Genomic DNA, 16,995 nt, shown 5'->3' on the forward strand with positions numbered 1-16,995 from the left:
AGTGAATGCAAATACATCCCTATTTTCAACTAAACACTGCACTTGCACAGCTTATCCCATGTGTCCAGTTGAACCCATTCTCTTAGTATTGTTTGTGGGCTGACGTTTCAGAGCCTGGTTCCTCTTGGCAGCGAGATCAAGGCCAGGATGCGGCAGTTTGTGGAGGAGAGGACTGAAACCACTATGGTAACCACAGTCAGTCACATGGGCTGAATGGGGCTTTCATTGTTTGTTTTCCATCTCTCTGCAAGTAGCAGCCTGACCTCCAACTGGATACGACCCACGACGTCGTGGTTTGTACAAGCACCTCAAATCACGTTTCCTGCACCTGAAATCACGTTTCCTGCACCTGAAATCACGTTTCAACGTTAACGGTCGTGTGAATAACAGCCCAGTCTCAGAGTTTGGTGAAAATATAACCCGCGTGTGCGGGATTTGAACCTGGGCCACTGGCTTGACAGCCACCTGTCGTAAGCACTCAGCTACCAGTTTGTTGCTGTCCGTACCCCTAACCCATACCATAACCCTAACCCACACCACCCTAACCCATACCATAACCCTAACCCACACCACCCTAACCCATACCATAACCCTAACCCACACCCTAATCCTAACGTTTTTTGGAAGAAAAGTCGCTTTTTCAACTTGCTTGGGCGGAAGTCGCGTAGTACTTTTTCTCTGCCACTGAGGGGCGCTAGTCTAGCAGACGTGCTATAGGGTCGTATTGCAGTGTTACGACGCAATTGGTCGTATGAGTTGCAGGATATGTTGCGGTACTTTTTCTCTGCCACTGACTAGACTAGACTAATATGGTCGTATTGCAGTACTACGACCTCATTGGTCGTATGAGTTGGACGACATGTTGGTAGAAGGAACTCACCATGCCTTAAAGAAATGCTAACACTTCAGCTTACACTATGTTGAGTGATATAGGCTCCATGCTAACAGTGTCGTCTGGTTTGAGCAGAACTGAAATGTTTTCTTTCTTTTTCTCTCTCTCTTCCAGTGGACCGCGCTGCTGGTTGGTGCTGTGGCCTTGGTATCTCTCATCGGCGCCATGGTGTTTCTTCTTTACAGAAGATACAAGCTTTATAGTCAGTACACACTGTACACCCTGTTCCCTTTCAAACGACGCTTTTATTGAAAGCTTTTCAGCATGCGATAATATAATACACAAAATGAACACAAACAAATACACTCGACATAGTCTTGGAACCCTCTAAGGCAGTGGTTCTCAAATGGGGGTCCGCGGACCCCCAGGGGTCCGTGGCACTTTGCCAGGGGGTCCGCGAAAAGTTTTCAGGTAAAAAAACAATAATAATAATAATAATAAAAAAAAAAAATGCTACATGTTACTTATTCCTTCTCAAACTACTTCCTACATGGTGCTAGTCTATCAAAATATCTTGGCTGTCATTGATTGTGTTGCATAGTGGTTTTCTGTACTGTTGACAAATTGTGATATTGTAAGTCGCTTTGGACAAAACAAAAGTGTCTGCTAAATGACGTAATGTAAATGTAATTTACATTTTCATTTCATTTTCATTTTTTTTTGCAAAATCTTCATAGTTCAACGGAAATAGTTTATGCTTTAAATCTAAAATGGTTCATGGATTACATTCTAATAACAAACCTATCAAATTAAAAGTCAAGCACGTTACAGTGGAAACAATTAAGCTTAGCCCAAAATCACAAATCAGAATGAGGGGGTCCCCGGTATAATTTCTATCTTGTAAGGGATCCATGGCTGAAAAACATATGAGAACCTCTGCTCTAAGGTTCTATAGATACTTTATACTGTGCTAGCATGCTTTGCCAACTGCTAGCATACATGCACACCATGCCAGCATGTATGCTAGCAGTTAGGGTCCCAGAGAGAGAGAGACATCTACTGCACACTGTCTTAGTATTCTTTCTGAGGTTTCATTATGGGTGCCTGGTCATAGGTGACAGTCCAACCGTTGGACGGTCACCTATGACCAGTCACTTGTCTCTTTGTTTTGTTTCCTCACTCTGGAACAGCAGCGTTGGAGTTGGCAGAGTGGTAAAGCACAAGTCTTTGGAACACAAAGGTTGTTTTGAGTTCAAGTTCACGATGAACTGTGACCATTTTGAATGGTGATGAAAAGTAAATCAACAGTAAATCGCAGTGCAGACAATTCAAAGCAGGTGTTTGGCATCATTAATGGAGAGTACTAACAATGTTCTATTAACACATTCACTGCCAGCCATTTTTTTTTTACTGTAGGTAGCTTCTGCCAAGCCGTTTTTTGAGGATTCTGGCTCATTTTACAAGAGCCGAGGATAATTTTCTGCTTGGACTTTGTGAACACGAAGTTCACAAAAGTACTAATAGAATGTGTGCTTTCTCTGTCTAAAAGAGTTAGTTTGTAGAGTTAGTAGTTATGTAGATATTAGCCGTTGAGTACAGCATGGTTTCAGTGTCTGAGACAGGAAGCTGAGATAATCGCAGTTTTGTGAAATTCAATCAAACAGGCAGAACAGTCACTTTAACCATTTATTTTTGGCATCAGTGAGAGATCAGACATCTGATCAGACACTCCTCCCTCCGTGGGCGTGTCTGGTGGCGTTTGTCACAAGCCAGTTTCTCCTGCCTGTCTGAGCAGTGAGCAGCCTCCCTCTCTGGCGGCCCCTCGTCGGCGAGTGTGGCGAGTGTGGACTGTGGATAGGACTCAATCGTTTCTTGGATTTTCGGTTGAGAGCTTTGATGAAGCTTTGTGCGATTCTAGGCTTTATGCTGCCCACCCAGTCTATTTTTGGAACCCACCCGCCCGTGTGCAGCAGCGTGAAAGCGTTTTCGCCTACAGTATGAGAATGAGGCTCGTTCGTTTCTGGGTTTTCGGAATGCGTGCGATTCTGGCCTTTCTGCGGGTGTTTCAAAGTGTGTTTCACCCATAATCTATTATGCAAATTTGCAATCCCCCACGCCAGCACCGCTCTCCGCTCTCGGTGTGCTGCTCTGCTGGCGCGGCCGCTCTTGGGCGAGTCTGGTGACTGATGACTGTAAAATCGCCAAGCCATTTCCTTGAGAATGGCTTTCTCCCGCGGCTGTTTTTGGTTGCCTTTCTCTCTGTCGGGAGAGCACTGTCGCCACTTAGTTGGTCGGTAAAATAGATTATACTAATTCAATACTTCCAATATTTTTATAGGAGACGTGGGGGGCATTGATCCACGTAGCACCGTCAAAAAAAAAAAAAAAAAAAAATTTGACGAGTCTACTCGTCATTGGCAGTGAACGGTTGGATTGTGTTTGACGAGTCAACTCGTCATTGGCAGTGAACGTGTTAAGTGATTAGCACTGTCAGCCTGTCAATCATAGGCTGCAGTATCACAATACCTCTCCCTTTAGTTAGTTTCTCATCACTAAACCTGTGACAGGCGTTTGGCTCAGTAGGCAAGCCGTCAGCCTTTCATCTGGAAGCTTGTGGCTTCAAATCCGGGGCTCGACCTTCCCAAAGTAGTTAATCATCAAGATCAACTAATAGAGAGTTTGGCTGCCGGGAGTCACAGTAGTGATGAGATGTGAAGGCTAACTGACAGAAGTCATGGACCACAAGGCGTTAGCCATGTTGCGCCTTAACCCATTGATACCCGATGCAGCATTTACGTGTATATCCCTCATTTGTGTGTGTATCCCTTGATGCTCGCGGTCTTAAAGGGATACACACACAAATGCTGCATCAGGTATCAATGGGTTAACTACTGTAATAGACTACATGTCTGATCTTCTTCACTCTTCCTTGTGTTTGTTTTTCTACCGTCTGTAATGTTTTGTCTATCTGTCTTCTCAAATTGTGCTTGGACCCCGCATTGTATTTCTTCTTGGAGTAGAAAAGCCTCCTGAAACAGTATTTAGACCTCAGGACAGATTTTAATTGAATAAACAGTATATTGGTTAGGGGTGGGAATCACCAGATGCCCACGATACGATACTGAAACGATACTTGAGTCACGATACGATAGTATTGCGATACTGCGATATTTTCGATATTGCGATATATCGATATTGCGATATATTGAATATTGCGATATTTCGATATATTGCGATTTCTTACATTTTCAACTGCAAATGATGTCCCCAAAGGAAAACTTTGTCAACATCTGGTTTATATAAGAACAATTTTTCGGTCTGTACATCTGACTTCAACCATTTTATTGCAGCAACATTGTCAAGTAGACAGACCAACAACTTTCATAAAGTCATGTCATAGTTGCATGCACCTGACAAACTGAACTGTTTGTTACAGTCTACTTACAGTCCACCTTAACTGGATGTGTGTGTGGACTACTGTACTTATGTAGTTTTTGCAACTTCACTTCACTTACACAAAACATCTTGTGCAGCCCATTCAGTAACTGGGGAATTTGTAAATTACTGTTATGACAAAACTGTTACTGTTAAAACAAAATGAAAATATGCTACCGTTTGTTTACTGCTGGCCTTGGAACTAAAGTTTATAGTAGCCCGGTGGCCTGGCATGGCCTGCAAATTTATTTTATTTTTTTTTTATTTTTTTTTGCAATATCGATACTTGGCGTCCAAATATCGATACAATATCGTCAGGCAAAATATCGCAATACTGTGGTGTATCGATTTCCCCCCCCACCCCTAATATTGGTCTAACCCAGGGGTGTCAAACATGCGGCCCGGGGGGCTAGATCCGCACCCCCCAAAGGGTCCAATGCGGCCCAAAGGATGACTTTGCAAAGTGTGAAAATTGCACTGAGAAGTCCTTCAATCCAATGTGATGCACATGTTGAAGGCTAAGAGCTACAGTGCCAGGTTTCAGGAGCAAGTTCAATATTAATGCTATCTGTGTTAATCACTAAATTGTCAGCTATTTTCATGACCTTTGCTTGACTATAGAGAATTGCACAGTTGCCATCAATTGTAATCAGGGGTGTAGTGATAAATACAGAGGTGGGTAAACTATCCAAGGTGAGTAGTTTACCCACCTTGTTTGCCCTCATTGATTGATACAGTTGATCTGAAAATAGGTGAGTAAACTATCTGCCTCATTTCAAAGGGGAGGGTAAATTGCGTTTACTTGCATTGACCCTCCACTACATCCCTGATTGTAATGCACAGCACAGACAGTAGATAATGTGCTTGATGGTATCTGAGATAACCCTACGTGTGTTGTAGGGTTGTACCTGTCATTCGATGAACGGGACAATTTTGAGGTTTTGTCATTTTGAGGTTATTGATTATTGATTTTCATTGTCTTTGCCCACTTGACACCATATTGGGTCGCATGTGGCCCGTGGCCTAAAATGAGTTTGACAGCCCTGGTCTAACCCGAGTGTGAGGACTTCAGGAACCCTCAGTTTAACGGCGGAGGTCTGACAGATGGTGTGTCTGTTGTGTTTCAGAGGAGCAGGCCGGCGTTCCTCACTACCGCTTCAGGAAGAGAGACAAGGTGATGTTCTACGGCAGGAAGATCATGAGAAAGGTGGGTCTCTCCTCACACCTCTCACAGCCACCCGACAGCCACTAGACAACACGACTGCATTCACTGATCAATATCACACCCTACCCACTCTGTTCTCACTGATCAATATCACACCCTACCCACTCTGTTCTCACTGAGCTCATGGACCTCTTCTCACTTTCATTTGTGTTTTTACACGTTTCTGAGTTTATAAATCCATTAAGTGTGACCCTTAATCTGCGCAGCCATCCCAAATGAATCAGTCCTAATTATATAATTAAAAAAAATCCAGCTAAAATGGCTAATCGCTGTGGCTGAATTTCTAGTCACTCACTGTGGCCATTTCTACTCACTCACTCACTCACACACACACGCACGCACACGCGCGCGCGCACACGCACGCACGCACACACACACACACACACACACACACACACACACACACACAGACTTTGCATTCTTACTATAGGATTAGTAGTAGCAGTAGTAGTAGTAGCAGTTTTATCCTGGATTTCAGTGCAGAGTTTTAGCGTCTCGTGATGCTCTAAATAATGCCTCAGAGGCTTTTCCACCCTGAGTGAAGACAATTCTTTCATGCAGAAAACCCATCTCAGTGGAACCCAGTGATCAGTATCATTAGTATTGTTAATATTAGCAGAAACAGTGTGGTTGCCTGACGGATATCATCACTTGAATGCAGACGTGTTGTCAAATCATAAGCTTCTTCCACTTGTTGTTGTTGTTGTTGTTGTTGTTGTTGTAGGTTCAGACCCTCTCCTCAGCCTCAACTCCCAACTCAAACTCGGCTTCCCGACAGCGAGTCAGGAAGAGGACTAAAGTCCTCTCTATAGCACGCAAGTGAGTCCTCTTTCTCTGCAAGGGTTTGGGGCAGAAAGAAAATGTACTACTTTATTACGTTCTAATCGTGCAATAAGGAACAGAGAACCACAGACTGAATCAAAGGCATTTGAACACCCCCCCCCCCCCCCCCCCCCCCCTACCCAATTTAATATGACCTCCCCACTCTGGACTCTATCTATATCTCCCGTACTATCACCCGTGTGCTGGTAAGATCATTAAGGACCCCTCCCACCCAGCCCACCCCCTGTTCCATCCCTGCCCTCAAGGAGGCGCTACCGTTCAATTCCCACCAAAACCACCCGCTTCAAAGACAGTGGCCGTTTCTCAATACCAAGAATGTATTCTTGTTCTTGGGTTCTTGGGGAGAACGTTCTTGCTAGTCGTTCTTGGAAGAATGAACTTGCTAGGTCACAAGCACACATGACGCTGTTGACAGTTTGAGACGATGCGTTCTTGAGAGTATTGCGCAATACCAGCGCAGAGGCCGCCTGCAGTACTACACAAATAAAAAGCTCAGCTGATGTAGATGCAGCCAATTGTGCTCTGGAACTTTTTGCCATTTTTCGCCATAAATGTTCGTAAAGTGGCACTTATTGAAACCTACTACCCTGCTTGTAGGCATCAAAAGTCACCAGAAATTAATTTAGTGATGAAATAAAACTTTAAATTGTAAAAAACTTTCCGGAGCTTATGGCGTCTTCTCTGCTGCGTTCTGCCTCTGCTTATGCCGAAATGCATGCTGGGATATCTGCCTTGCCAAGTTGACACAAGTCACCAACCAGAGCATCCTCGGTAAAGTGGGCGTGTCGAGAACACATCCGGGAATTTTAAGCGTTCTTGGCGAAATGTGAACTTTGTATTGGAACAGTACTTGGGCTGCGACTGATGATGTTTCACAGGGACACAAGAACGCAAGAACACACAAGAACGCTTATTGAGAAACGGCCAGTGTTTTCCCCCACAGCCATATACGGACTCTGAACTCCCTCAGCACCCCACTCCCTCTCCCCCCCTCACCTTAACTAAACGTCTGTTGGTCTCTGTATCTAGTATTTATGTATTTATTGTTGGGAAAGTGGTAATTGTGTTAATGTCTAAATGTATCCATGTCCTGTCATGTGCTGTTTCATGTTATTTCAGAGCTATAGTATATCTGTACTGAAACTAAATACCACCAACCTGGTTGTGTGGCGATAAAAGTATCTTGTATCTTGTAAGCACATTCACACATTTCCATACAAAACTATGTAATCAATGAGAAACACACATTGCAAACAGATAAACAAAACAGAATAGGAATGGACCCTTTTCACGGGGGCCATTTTGTGTGGAAAAGGCAGAATAAACACAGGTGCAAGCAAAACACTAATGAGGGTTTCCAAATTCCAATCATGGAAGTTGGAAACCCTCATTGGTGTTTTGCTTGCACCTGTGTTTACCCTGCCTTTTCGACACAAAATGGCGCCCGTGAGAAGGGTCTATTAATTGGATAGACCATTGAGAAATGAATTCCAGGAATGACGCAAATTCCGATTTAAGCAAGATGTATTATTATTATTATTATTATTATTATTATTATTATTATTATTATTATTTGTTATATATTTTTAACCTGCTAATTATCATCAAACTAACAGAGTATTAAAGAGATTTATGTGTGTGTGTGTGTGTGTGTGTGTGTGTGTGTGTGTGTGTGTGTGTGTGTGTGTGTGTGTGTGTGTGTGTGTGTGTGTGTGTGTGTGTGTGTGTGTTAGGATCCTGCGTATCCGGAGGGAGCCCCCCACCCTGCAGCCCAAGGAGCCTCCTCCCTGTCTGCTGGAGGCCGACCTGACGGAGTTTGACGTGCAGAGCTCCCATCTGCCCTCTGAGGTGCTCTACATGCTGAAGAACGTCAGGTGAGGAAACAAGCACAGTTATATATATTATATACGTATAAACCGAATCAACAATCAATATTAATGAATGATCGGTTTAATTGACTGTGATATCAGGGGCAGTGCATTGACGCTGATTTACCAGTAGGGTCAGACCGATATATGGACGGAGCTGATATTGTCTTTTATTACAAATTTAAAGCTAAACGTAACTTTGACGTATAATTGAACATCTATTATATTCAAGCCATTGCCAAACGAGTTCTTCTGAGACTTCTGCCTAGCTTAGCCTGCTGATTTCCACTTATCACTGGATTTTAATGAGGTTTTAGTGTCCTATGATGGTCTGAATGCTGCCTCATTTTCAAGAAAACTCATATGGGTCCAACCCTATTTGACAACACCCTGTCTATACGTGTGTTGGAACCAGGGTGCTGGGCCATTTTGAGAAGCCTCTGTTCCTGGAGCTGTGTCGTCACATGGTGCTGATCCAGCTGCACCAAGGGGAGGCCCTCTTCCGGCCGGGGGACATCGACGACAGCATTTACGTGGTTCAGGATGGCCGACTGGAGCTGTGCATCCACGACAACGTAAGATCTCTGGTGCTCCAACACACCCAGCAACATAGAAATCCGCTTTTCTAGTGTCCTCTAGAGCAGTGGTTCTCAAATGGGGGTCTGCGGACCCCCAGGGGTCCGTGGCACTTTGCCAGGGGGTCCGCGAAAAGTTTTCAAGTAAAAAAAAAAAAAAATTAATTAAAAAATAAAATGCTACATGTTAATTATTCCTTCTCAAACTACTTCCTACATGGTGCTAGTCTATCAAAATATCTTGGCTGTCATTGATTGTGTTGCATAGTGGTTTTCTGTAGCCTACTGTTGACAAATTGTGATATTGTAAGTCGCTTTGGACAAAACAAAAGTGTCTGCTAAATGACGTAATGTAAATGTAATGTAATAAAAAAATATATATATATTTTTTTTTGCAAAATCTTCATAGTTCAACGAAAATAGTTTATGCTTTAAATCTAAAATGGTTCATGGATTACATTCTAATAACAAACCTATCAAATTAAAAGTCATGCACGTTACCGTGGAAACAATTAAGCTTAGCCCAAAATCACAAATTAGAATGAGGGGGTCCCCGGTATATTTTCTATCTTGTAAGGGGTCCTTGGCTGAAAAACATTTGAGAACCTCTGCCCTAGAGAGAGAGTGGCATCAGCGGAGGACCAAAATGCGAGACTCATTAGCCAATGAACAGCCAGGAATGGGCCTCGCGCTACTTTTGCATGCTAAAATAAAGCTGATAATGTACAATTTGATTCAAGGGGGAAAAAACCCTTTCAGAGTACAACACAAACTGTCTATTCTGCTGCAACTCGACAGTGATGCTTAATCCAGGACCTTACTTCCTGGAACTCTTGAGAGTAAAAAACTGGTCCATTGGAGTGAATGGAGATGTCGGGACTCTTCTATCTACATGGCTCTGAGCTTTTCATGTTCATATGTTCACGTGACGCCACACATGAGTATATTTTGAGACATTCTGTATGGCTGTACCACCAGTCAGGGCTTCTAAGGTGTGGGATGTCTGGAAATGAATGCAAAATCATTTCCTAGTAGGGCTGGGCGATATGGTTGAAATCTATACCACGATAATCATAAGGACTTTTCTTAATAACAATATATACGGTATCACGATATGGTTCATATATGCAAAATCACGTTAATAATAATACAATTTAATGTTCATCTCAACCGAATGGTAATCTTAGGTGTGTTAGGTGTGAAAAGACAAAACAAAACAGAAATTTCAAATAATATTCCTGCCATACCTCATTTTAGGAGAGTTTTGAAGTCAAATGTGCTTTAGAGAGCAGAAATGTGCATCACGTATTAAACTAGAGAGCATCTTGTAATGGCATCACATCAGCTGTGATGCCCACGACGGCCCCCTTGCTCGGACCACACCCATCTTCGAACACACACACACACACACACACACACACACACAAGGTGAAAATAACACCAGTCTCCCGCTGCGGCTGGTGGACGAATGGGATGGAGACTTGACCAACCCCGCATGTGACATCACACCAATGAAGTCATGTGATGTCAGTCAGGTTGGTTCATTGCTGGGGCTCTGAGACAGAAGTTTAGATTTTCACTCGTGACATCAGAAAATAAACGCTGCACAGCTAAACTATCCGTTCGTCCGATGGACTTGAAACATGGCGTGTGCGCTGCTGAGGACCCGAGAAAGTGCAGTATCGAATTTCATGCAATTCGACCAATTGGGGAGAGCGGTGCAAGCAGGGGGAAGACGGGGGCATGAAGAGTGGGAGAGCATCAGCATGTGTAAATGGGGGGAAGGGGAGGGAGGGGGACGGGCACTGCAGTAGTAGCTTATAATCACAGAGAGGGTTCGTTTATTGACCTGAAAAGAGGGCGGTAACGTTTGTTTTCGGGTCCTGCTTCATGAGAGACAGGTGGGGTGGGTGGGCAGGAAGGAGGGATAACGTTTGAGAATAGAGATTAAGTAAGAGAGCCAATTATTCGTAAAATAGTAGTAATCAATTATATATTTTCAATTCCCCAAGTTTAACTATTCCATTTGATTTCTCATAATCTTCACTTATTGTCCCTCTTCTTCAAACACACCCCTTCCTCTCCTTCCTGGACTCTCCAACACAGCCGCTTCCATGCTGTCTGGATAGTTTGTTCCCTCTTCACAGACCTGCCTGCAGTTTAAAGATGGGTGGGAACATGTTGTGAAGAGTTGACATGCTGCAGATCAGCACATGAACACGAGAGAAAAGAAGAGATTTGGGGTTTGGATTGGAGCACAACTTTTATCCCGCTGAGAGAAAGTGAAACTATTTGACATTCACTATCGTTGAGAAGCAAAATGGCGCAGCGAGGAATTCAGCTGGACCAGGACCATTTTTGCTGTTCGATCTGTCTGGATCTGCTGAAGGATCCGGTGACTATTCCCTGTGGGCACAACTACTGCATAAGCTGTATTAAAGGATACTGGGATGAAGAGGACCAGAAGAAAATCTACAGCTGCCCCCAGTGCAGACAGACCTTCACACCAAAGCCTGTCCTGGGGAAAAATATCATGTTTGCAAATGTAGTGGAGGAACTGAAGAAGACAGGACTCCAAGCTGCTCCTTCTGATCGCTGCTATGCTGGACCTGGAGATGTGGGCTGTGATGTCTGCACTGGGAGAAAGCTGAAAGCCCTCAAGTCCTGTCTGATGTGTCTGGCCTCTTACTGTGAGCAGCACCTCCAGCCTCACTATGATTCAGCTCCATTAAAGAAACACAGGCTGATCAACCCCTCTAAAAACCTTCAGGAGAACATCTGCTCTCGTCATGATGAGGTGATGAAGATGTTCTGCCGTACTGATCAGCAGTGTATCTGTTATCTCTGCTCTGTGGAGGAACATAAAGGCCACGACGCAGTCTCAGCTGCAGCAGAAAGGACTGAGAGACAGAAAGAGCTCGGGGTGAGTCGGCAAAAAATCCAGCAGAGAATCCAGGACAGAGAGAAAGATGTGAAGGTGCTTCAACAGAAAGTGAAGGCTATGGATCTCTCTGCTGATAAAGCAGTGGAGGACAGTGAGAAGATCATCACTGAGCTGGTCCGTCTCATTCAGAAGAGAAGCTCTGAGGTGAAGCAGCAGATCAGATCCCAGCAGAAAGAGGAAGCAAGTCGGGCTGAAGAACTTCAGGAGAAGCTGAAGCAGGAGATCTCTGAGCTGAGGAGGAAACACACTGAGCTGGAGCAGCTCTCACACACAGAAGATCACATCTATTTTCTACACAGTTACCCCTCGCTGTCACGTCTCAGTCAATCTACAGACTCACCCAGAACTGATACCCCTCCTCTGTGCTACTTTGAGGATGTGACTGCAGCTGTGTCTGAGGCCAGAAAGAAACTACAGGACATCCTAACAGAGGAATGGACTAAGATTTCAGAGACAGTGACTGAAGTGGATGTTTTTTCACATCCAGAGCCCAAGACCAGAGCTGAATTCTTAAAATATTCACAAGAAATCACACTGGATCCAAACACAGTAAACATAAATCTGTCATTATCTGAGGAGAACAGAAAAGCAACATTACTGAAAGAACAAGTGTATTCTAGTCACCCAGACAGATTCATTGACAGGTTTCAGGTCTTGAGTAGAGAGGGTCTGACTCGACGTTGTTACTGGGAGGTGGAGTGGAGCGGGACACAAGTCTCAATAGCAGTCTCATATAAGGATATTAGCAGAAAAGGGGATAAATGTGAATTTGGAAGCAATTATAAGTCTTGGGCATTATATTGTTCCAAAGCTAGATATGAATTCACACACAACAATGTAAAAACTCCCATCTCAGTCCCTCTGTCCTCCAGAGTAGGAGTGTACCTGGATCACAGAGCAGGTCTTCTGTCCTTCTACAGCGTCTCTGAAACCATGACTCTCCTCCACAGAGTCCAGACCACATTCACTCAGCCCCTCTATCCTGGAATTAGGCTTCCAAATGCTAATGGAGACACTGCTAAGTTGTGTAAGATCAAGTAGATAGGAATTATTCAGCAGTAATGTGTCAGGATTCTATTTTTTAATTTGTTATTATTACACTTATGTTTTTGTTTTGTTGCAATCTTTAATGCTAAGCGCTCACTGCTGTGGTGGTTTTGCGCTGCACACTTCCCAGAGATGTGAATGTTTGCAAAAATGAATAAAGTTTTCTTTTGACCAAGATTTGCTTTCCCTCTCTATTCATTCCAGGAAGTCTATCAGTCCTGCTCAAGAAAATGTGAAACTAAGATGACTAACATGATGTATATATTGTGTTCAGGATACTATGACCAAGCAACCGGGTACAGTGGTCAGGTTGTACTGTATATTAAAAAAAAAATCTCACAGTCCAGTCCAAATCGATAAATCAAAATTTAATTGTGTTGTATATTTGTATGTATGTGTGTGGCTCTGCAATACAAATCAAGAAAAATGAATACAATAGTCACACAATAATCCACCTCAATTAAATTAAATATTCAATTTAAATAATAATAAATTAAATAACAATAAATAAATAAATACTTTACTACAGGTACCTGAGGAATAAATAAGTTAAACTGGCACTTACCTAAAGATACTGTTTACACTATAAAATAACCAAGAATAACACTGACTATAAACTAGAGACCATCTTGTGATGGGATCACACCAGCCACCATGGGCGGCTCCAGGAAGATGTCACTGGGGTGGCTTAGTAGGTGCTATATGATTGCATGGGTTGCTTGTCAATCAAAATAAATAAATGTGACCTAGGTTAGGCTACAGTGCATGGCTATGAGTGGGACTTGGGACAAGCAGCATCAGAGTGTGAATTATACAATGACAATCAGGGGGGTTAGTAACTTTTTCTCCAGGGCGTAAAGGGAACCAGTAGGCTACAGCGTGGGCGCATGCTTCAGTGAACTGAAGTCTTACAATCCTTGTAAGACTCCTTGTATCCTCCGTGTAACATTGCACCCCTGGCCTGTGGTTGGGCCAATGGCCCTGTCCCTACTTCCTACCTCCATCTTCAAACTCAGGCTTCACTTTAATCTGAACTACACGCCTGTAAAGTTTCATGTAAAGTGGTTGTGACGCTATCGCGTTGACAAAATCTGCCCCCACACACACACACACACACACACACACACACACACACACACACACACACACACACACACACACACACACACACACACCCACACACACACACACACACACACACACACACACACACACACACACACACACACACACACACACACACACACACACACACACACAAGGTGAAAACAGGGTCCTGCTTCATGATGAGAGACAGGTGGGGTGGGTGGGCAGGAAGGAGGGATAACGTTTGAGAATAGAGATTAAGTAAGAGAGCCAATTATTTGTAAAATAGTAGTAATCAAATATATATTTTCAATTCCCCAAGTTTAACTATTCCATTTGATTTCTCATAATCTTCACTTCATATTGTAAACAAGGGCTTCAAAATGCACTGTCTCTTTAACACCGCTCCTCTTCCTGGTACAAAGCAAAGCCTGATAACCCCTCCCTCTTCTTCAAACACAGCCCTCCCTCTCCTTCCTGGACTCTAACAACACAGCTGCTTCCATGCTGTCTGGATAGTTTGTTCCCTCTTCACAGATCTGCCTGCAGTTTAAAGATGGGTGGGAACATGTTGTGAAGAGTTGACATGCTGCAGATCAGCACATGAACACGAGAGAAAAGAAGAGATTTGGGGTTTGGATTGGAGCACAACTTTTATCCCGCTGAGAGAAAGTGAAACTATTTGACATTCACTATCATTGAGAAGCAAAATGGCGCAGCGAGGAATTCAGCTGGACCAGGACCATTTTTGCTGTTCGATCTGTCTGGATCTGCTGAAGGATCCGGTGACTGTTCCCTGTGGGCACAACTACTGCATGAGCTGTATTAAAGGATACTGGGATGAAGAAGATCAGAAGAAAATCTACAGCTGCCCCCAGTGCAGACAGACCTTCACACCAAAGCCTGTCCTGGGGAAAAATATCATGTTTGCAAATGTAGTGGAGGAACTGAAGAAGACAGGACTCCAAGCTGCTCCTTCTGATCGCTGCTATGCTGGACCTGGAGATGTGGGCTGTGATTTCTGCACTGGGAGAAAGCTGAAAGCCCTCAAGTCCTGTCTGATGTGTCTGGCCTCTTACTGTGAGCAGCACCTCCAGCCTCACTATGATGTAGGTCCATTAAAGAAACACAGGCTGATCAACCCCTCTAAAAACCTTCAGGAGAACATCTGCTCTCGTCATGATGAGGTGATGAAGATGTTCTGCCGTACTGATCAGCAGTGTATCTGTTATCTCTGCTCTGTGGAGGAACATAAAGGCCACGACGCAGTCTCAGCTGCAGCAGAAAGGACTGAGAGACAGAAAGAGCTCGGGGTGAGTCGGCAAAAAATCCAGCAGAGAATCCAGGACAGAGAGAAAGATGTGAAGGTGCTTCAACAGAAAGTGAAGGCTATGGATCTCTCTGCTGATAAAGCAGTGGAGGACAGTGAGAAGATCATCACTGAGCTGGTCCGTCTCATTCAGAAGAGACGCTCTGAGGTGAAGCAGCAGATCAGATCCCAGCAGAAAGAGGAAGCGAGTCGGGCTGAAGAACTTCAGGAGGAGCTGAAGCAGGAGATCTCTGAGCTGAGGAGGAAACACACTGAGCTGGAGCAGCTCTCACACACAGAGGATCACATCCACTTTCTACACAGTTACCCCTCGCTGTCACGTCTCAGTCAATCTACAGACTCACCCAGCACTGATACCCGTCCTCTGTGCTACTTTGAGGATGTGACTGCAGCTGTGTCAGAGGCCAGAGATAAACTACAGGACATCCTATCAAAGGAATGGACTAAGATCTCAGAGACAGTGACCGAAGTGGATGTTTTTTCACATCCAGAGCCCAAGACCAGAGCTGAATTCTTAAAATATTCACAAGAAATCACACTGGATCCAAACACAGTACATACACGTCTGTCAATATCTGAGGAGAACAGAAAAGCAACAGTACTCAAAGAACAACTGTATTCTAGTCACCCAGACAGATTCATTGGCAGGTTTCAGGTCTTGAGTAGAGAGGGTCTGACTCGACGTTGTTACTGGGAGGTGGAGTCGAGCGGGACACAAGTCTCAATAGCAGTCTCATATAAAGATATTAGCAGAACAGGGGATAAATGTGAATTTGGAAGCAATGACAAGTCTTGGGCGTTACATTGTTCCAAAGCTACATATGAATTCACACACAACAATGTAAAAACTCCCATCACAGTCCCTCAATCCCCCAGAGTAGGAGTGTACCTGGATCACAGAGCAGGTCTTCTGTCCTTCTACAGTGTCTCTGAAACCATGACTCTCCTCCACAGAGTCCAGACCACATTCACTCAGCCTCTCCATCCTGGAATTAGGCTTCCAAGTGGTAACACTGGAGACACTGCTGAGTTGTGTAAAATCAAGTAGATAGGAATTATTCAGCAGTAATCTGTCGGGATTCTATTTTTTAATTTGTTATTATTACACTTATGTTTTTGTTTTGTTGCAATCTTTAATGCTAAGCGCTCACTGCTGTGGTGGTTTTGTGCTGCACACTTCCCAGAGATGTGAATGTTTGCAAAAATGAATAAAGTTTTCTTTTGACCAAGATTTGCTTTCCCTCTCTATTCATTCCAGGAAGTCTATCAGTCCTGCTCAAGAAAATGTGAAACTAAGATGACTAACATGATGTATATATTGTGTTCAGGATACTATGACCAAGCAACCTGGTACAGTGGTCAGGTTGTACTGTATATTTAAAAAAAAATCTCACAGTCCAGTCCAAATCGATAAATCAAAATGTAATTGTGTTGTATATATTGTATGTATGTGTGTGGCTCTGCAATACAAATCAAGAAAAAGGAATACAATAGTCACACAATAATCCACCTCAATCAAATTAAATATTCAATTTAAATAATAATAAATTGCACTTTCCTACAGGTACATGAGAAATAAATAAGTTAAACTGGGACTTACCTGTGCCAGTTTGTGCGGCTCCAGGAAGTTGTCACTGGGGTGGCTTAGTAGGTGCTATATGATTGCATGGGTTGCTTGTCAATCACAATAAATAAATGTGGCCTAGGCTACAATGCATGGGTATGAGTGGGTCTTGGCACAAGCAGCATCAGTGTGAATTATACAATGACAATCAGGGGGGTTAACTTTTTCTCCAGGGCGTAAAGGGAA

At 43.6% G+C, this 16,995-nt stretch overlaps 2 protein-coding genes across 2 annotated transcripts in view; both read left to right on the forward strand.

The window, feature by feature from the left end:
• The window catches only part of pnpla7b (patatin-like phospholipase domain containing 7b), a gene marked incomplete at both ends in the record, with an annotated part of 55,712 nt that overhangs the window by 861 nt on the left and 37,856 nt on the right, over positions 1–16,995 (forward strand). Inside the window, 6 exons of the mRNA XM_083645425.1 lie at positions 112–186; positions 1,007–1,094; positions 5,395–5,474; positions 6,217–6,311; positions 8,069–8,209; positions 8,619–8,778. Coding sequence (XP_083501551.1) covers positions 112–186; positions 1,007–1,094; positions 5,395–5,474; positions 6,217–6,311; positions 8,069–8,209; positions 8,619–8,778 — 639 coding nt within the window. The remainder of the gene's footprint in view (positions 1–111; positions 187–1,006; positions 1,095–5,394; positions 5,475–6,216; positions 6,312–8,068; positions 8,210–8,618; positions 8,779–16,995) is intronic.
• On the forward strand, positions 10,977–16,416 carry LOC310783744 (uncharacterized protein). Its single transcript, XM_083644656.1, has 2 exons — positions 10,977–12,759; positions 14,559–16,416. Exons 1-2 carry the CDS (start codon positions 11,099–11,101, stop codon positions 16,231–16,233), a joined length of 3,336 nt encoding a protein of 1,111 aa, XP_083500782.1. The 5' UTR covers positions 10,977–11,098; the 3' UTR covers positions 16,234–16,416.

This window comes from Poromitra crassiceps, assembly GCF_964638095.1.
Source record: "Poromitra crassiceps genome assembly, chromosome: 10".
Taxonomy (NCBI): Eukaryota; Metazoa; Chordata; class Actinopteri; order Beryciformes; family Melamphaidae; genus Poromitra; species Poromitra crassiceps.